At 59.8% G+C, this 4212-nt stretch overlaps 1 protein-coding gene across 1 annotated transcript; it reads right to left on the reverse strand.

The window, feature by feature from the left end:
- Positions 1-516: 516 nt before the first annotated feature.
- LOC128831989 (transcription factor Sox-17-alpha-like) lies at positions 517-3236 on the reverse strand. The gene is made up of 2 exons (XM_054018981.1): positions 2723-3236; positions 517-1772 (listed from the first exon to the last, which is right to left on the reverse strand). Exons 1-2 carry the CDS (start codon positions 3018-3020, stop codon positions 871-873), a joined length of 1200 nt encoding a protein of 399 aa, XP_053874956.1. The 5' UTR covers positions 3021-3236; the 3' UTR covers positions 517-870.
- Between the last annotated feature and the right edge of the window lie 976 nt (positions 3237-4212).

Below are 4212 nucleotides of genomic sequence, written 5' to 3' on the forward strand. Positions count from 1 at the left end.
ACCTTACCTTGAAATCTTGTTTGTTACTTTTCCTTCAGCAGCAATGGCTTCTGAGACCCTGAGCAACTGCCATAAAAATAGAATAACCTAAACCCAACTGAAGGATCAGCATGAACTAGGTATTATACTATGTCTGAAGAGGACCCAAATACAACAAAGAGAAAATATTAGGCCAAAGGATATTAGTTTGCTCTTCTAGATTGGTAAGAAGTACTGTTTACAGAAGTCAGTAGTGTGTCCCAAACAAGTGTACAGTAGGTCTTATTTCAGCACTAAGAGTCCAAACTTGGCAAATAAAAGCCTTGTTTCGTTCCAGGGATCCTTTGCCCAAGTTATTGATGGCAGGAATGGCTCAAAGGCCAAGTAATTACATTTTCCCCCACTCCATGATTTCTCTGCTTAGAGCAGGATTGAGGTTTCCATAGTCTAAAAAGGAATGCTACTTGTACAGAAAAACAAATGCATAAGAAATCTCAGTGATTTATTTTCTAAAAGTACAAAATAAGAATCTTTTAAGGAGGCATTTTTAAAAAGTTTAACTATAAAAACATTGTGGGCAAGAGGCACCACTTTTATCATTACTCTTACAAAACAGACAGACATTGACATATAAAACAGATGAACCAGTTGCAGGTCAGCCAGCCATAGAAGACCCTTACCTGTATGTTATAACAATCATGTTTTAGCTCAAACAAATAAGTACTTTTCGACCCAGGTTGGCTGTCCCATAGCTCCAGTGAAGATTCCAATAAATTACATAAATAGGAGCAAAGCACACACCCTTCTGTACAAGGCTTCCCATCACCAGGGAGTCCGCCACACACTCCCAGCTACTTCACACAGCGAGAGCGCTGGGAGTGACCGTGTCTCTCAGGCGTCTGGGTAAGTGCAGTAATACACAGCAGTACTTGCATCCGAAACCACGGAGGAGATGGGCCCGTGGGCGTCTGGCGCGGGCAGGCCGGCTTCGTGGCCCGGGAAGTGGAGCCCTAGCTCGGGCTTGCAGGCGAAGTGCAGATACTGCTCGAATTCGGTGCGATCCACGTCGCCCAGCAGCTCGTCCTGCGACAGGTGCTCCAGCGGCTCCCTGCACTGCTGCGCCTCGGGCGGCGGCGAGGGCTGGCAGGGCTGCGGCGGGAGCTGGGGAGCTCGGGCCGGGCCGGCGGGCGGGCACAGCTGCCCGTAGTAGGCGTGCAGGGGGCCCTGGCAGCCCAGCAGGCTCTGCAGGGAGCTGAGCTGCCCCAGCGGCTCGGCGCGGGGCAGGTGCCTGCGGAGCGCGGCGCTGGCCTGGCTCTCGGCCCCGTGCGTGGAGTACTCGGCCGCGGGGTAGCCGTAGGGCGCCAGCTGACACTCGTCCTGCAGGGGCGGTGTGAAAAAGGCCGTCTCGGTCTCCGCCGCGTCCAGCGGGGAGGGGTCCGGGGTCGGCAGGTTGTAGCCGTCGAAGGCGGCAGCCAGGGGCTGACAGTCCCGGTAGTGGCCAAGCGCCGGGGGCAGCGCGCTCTGCACGGCGGGGTAGCCCTGCTCCGGGTAGGGCAGGGCCAGGCTCTCCACGCACATCCTGCTGCCCTCGCTGGCCAGCCCGGAGCCCGGCGCCTCCGCCAGCCCGTGCGGCAGGAAGCCGCTTTCCACGCGCTTCAGGCGCTTCACCTGCTTCCGCCGGCGCGGCCGGTACTTGTAGTTGGGATGGTCCTGCATGTGCTGCACCCGCAGCCGCTCCGCCTCCTCCACGAACGGCCGCTTCTCCGCCAGCGACAGCGCCTTCCAGGCCTTCCCTGCGGGGCGACAAACCGCGTAACCCTGCGGCTCTTCCGTGCGCCTCCCCGTGCGCCCCGCTCCGTGCGCCCCACCCAGCACCTGGCCGCCTCCATCCCCCCTGTGCGCTCCCCCTCCCCAACTCCCGGCCTCCTCCATCCCCCCTGTGCGCTCCCCCTCCCCAACTCCCGGCCTCCTCCATCCCCCCTGTGCGCTCCCCCTCCCCAACTCCCGGCCTCCTCCATCCCCCCTGTGCGCCCCCCCCAACTCCCGGCCTCCTCCATCCCCCCTGTGCGTCCCCCCCCCAACGCCCGGCCGCCTCCATCCTCCCTGTGCGCCCCCCCCCCAACGCCCGGCCGCCTCCATCCCCCCTGTGCGCCCCCCCCCCCCACGCCCGGCCGCCTCCATCCCCCCTGTGCGCCCCCCCCCCCAACGCCCGGCCGCCTCCATCCCCCCTGTGCGCCCCCCCCCCAACGCCCGGCCGCCTCCATCCCCGCTACCCACCCCGGGCGCCCCTCCCTCCTCCGAACCCCAGCCGCCTCCATCCCCTCGAGTGCACCCCCGCAACTCCCGGCAGCCTCCTCCCCCCCCCCCACCCTGGGCGCCCCTCCGGAACCTGGCTGCCTCCAGTGCGGCCCCCCAACGCCCGGCCGTCTCCATCCCCACTACCCACCCCGGGCGCCCCCCATCCGGCAGCCTCCATTCCCCCACCCGCCGCCTCGAGATCCCCTCGCTAGCCCAGGGCATTGGCAACTCCTGCCATACCCTCTGCCCCCATCGCACCAACCCCGGGTCCAGTCCGGGCCCCGCAGCCGCCTCGCTCGCGGGGCAGGTACCAGCAGCACTCGGTAACTTTCCCTGCCCGCCGCTCGCAGAGTGCGGGGAGCCTCCCCCACTTCCCAGCTCCGGGCCGGGCCGGGGCAGGTGGGAGGAGAAAGCCCCCCGGCCCGGCTCACGAGCGGACACTCACCCAGCATCTTGCTGAGCTCCGCGTTGTGCAGATCCGGGTTCTGCTGCGCCAGCCGCTTGCGCTCGTCCTTGGCCCACACCATGAAGGCGTTCATGGGCCGGCGGATGCGGGACTCGCTTTTGGCCCGGCTGCTCGCAGCCCCCGCCGGGGCCGCCTCACTCTTCACCTTGGCGTCTGCCAGGGGGCTCAGGGACTCTGCCCACTGGCAGGGGCCCAGGGCCGGCATCATGATGGGGAGCGAGCACCTTGCCTGCGTCTGGTCGTCGCTGCTGGCGTAGCCCGCATCGGGGCTGCTCATCTCGGGGCAGCCGGAGCCACCGGGAGGAGCCGGGCTCAACCGGACCCGCCTCCGACCCCTCCTCGGGCAACAGCTGGGAGGAAAAGGACCGTCTGCTCCGAGCAGCCCCCTCTCCCCCTGGCTCGGCTGGGGCAGCAGGGACAGCTCCCCTGGCAGGCTGGGCGCGCGGGGCTGGGCGCGGGACGCCGCTGATTGAAGCAGGGTCTCGGGGGTGGGGGCGGGGGACAACAGGCTCACTGCTGGCAGCTGTCAGAGCGCGGCCGTATTTACCCAGAGCCGCGGCCAATGGCGGGGCGGGGGCGGGATCTGGGCTGGGAAGGTGACGGGGGGCTCGACGCTCCGAGCGGGGAATGGAAGAGTCCCAGCCCCTCCCCTTCCCGCTACTCTTTACCTGTGCAGGTTACAAGACAGACAGCGCCGGGTTTTTCCAGGATTCAGGGTGGGGGGAATTATTCGGTCAAGAAATCGTACATGTGAGCAAATTATAACCCGATACTTAGCTGTAACCTTAGCTATGGAGACACGGGAGGTGGATGTATAATGGAATGCATAACGAGAGATCTTTTATATGGATTGTTTGTATTGGCCCTGGAGATCATCTCATACATGGACTCTCGTCTATGTCTTAGCTTGACAAATCACCTGCTTCATGTTTGGTGTACTAGTATTAAAAACTAAGCAACACGCAGTTTATTTAACGTGAAACGTGTCCCTGGTTGTGTTTTATATCGAAATGTGTGTAAGTGACATTAAAATTATACCGATTTCTGAAATAAGTTTTTCTTAAAATTGCCTTTTAATTGTCTTTATGAAATATTTTTGTTTTTTAAACGTTATAATTAAATATATCAATATTCTCCGAAAACATCAAGTGTCCTTAAACATTAGATTGTGAGACATTGTTATTGAGATAAGGAAGTCTGTTTGTACAGCTCTCGACAAATAAATTAATATTGAATGAATGAATGAATCATGCTTTAGGTTAATTAAGTCCATCTGGCAAGTAAGCGCAACACTTTTCCCCCCCTGATGAAGTATGCAACTCTTTGTCAACTCCTCTCCACCAAATAGCTGGCAAGGGTGAAAGAGGAAATCACTGGATAATGGTAAACATATGCAGTGTTATGACTGGCTGCAGTGCCCAGAATCTCAGAGTTCAGGTGCCAAGTACCCATGATGACCAAGGGGATTG

Source organism: Malaclemys terrapin, chromosome 2 (genome assembly GCF_027887155.1).
Source record: "Malaclemys terrapin pileata isolate rMalTer1 chromosome 2, rMalTer1.hap1, whole genome shotgun sequence".
In the NCBI taxonomy this organism is placed as follows: Eukaryota; Metazoa; Chordata; order Testudines; family Emydidae; genus Malaclemys; species Malaclemys terrapin.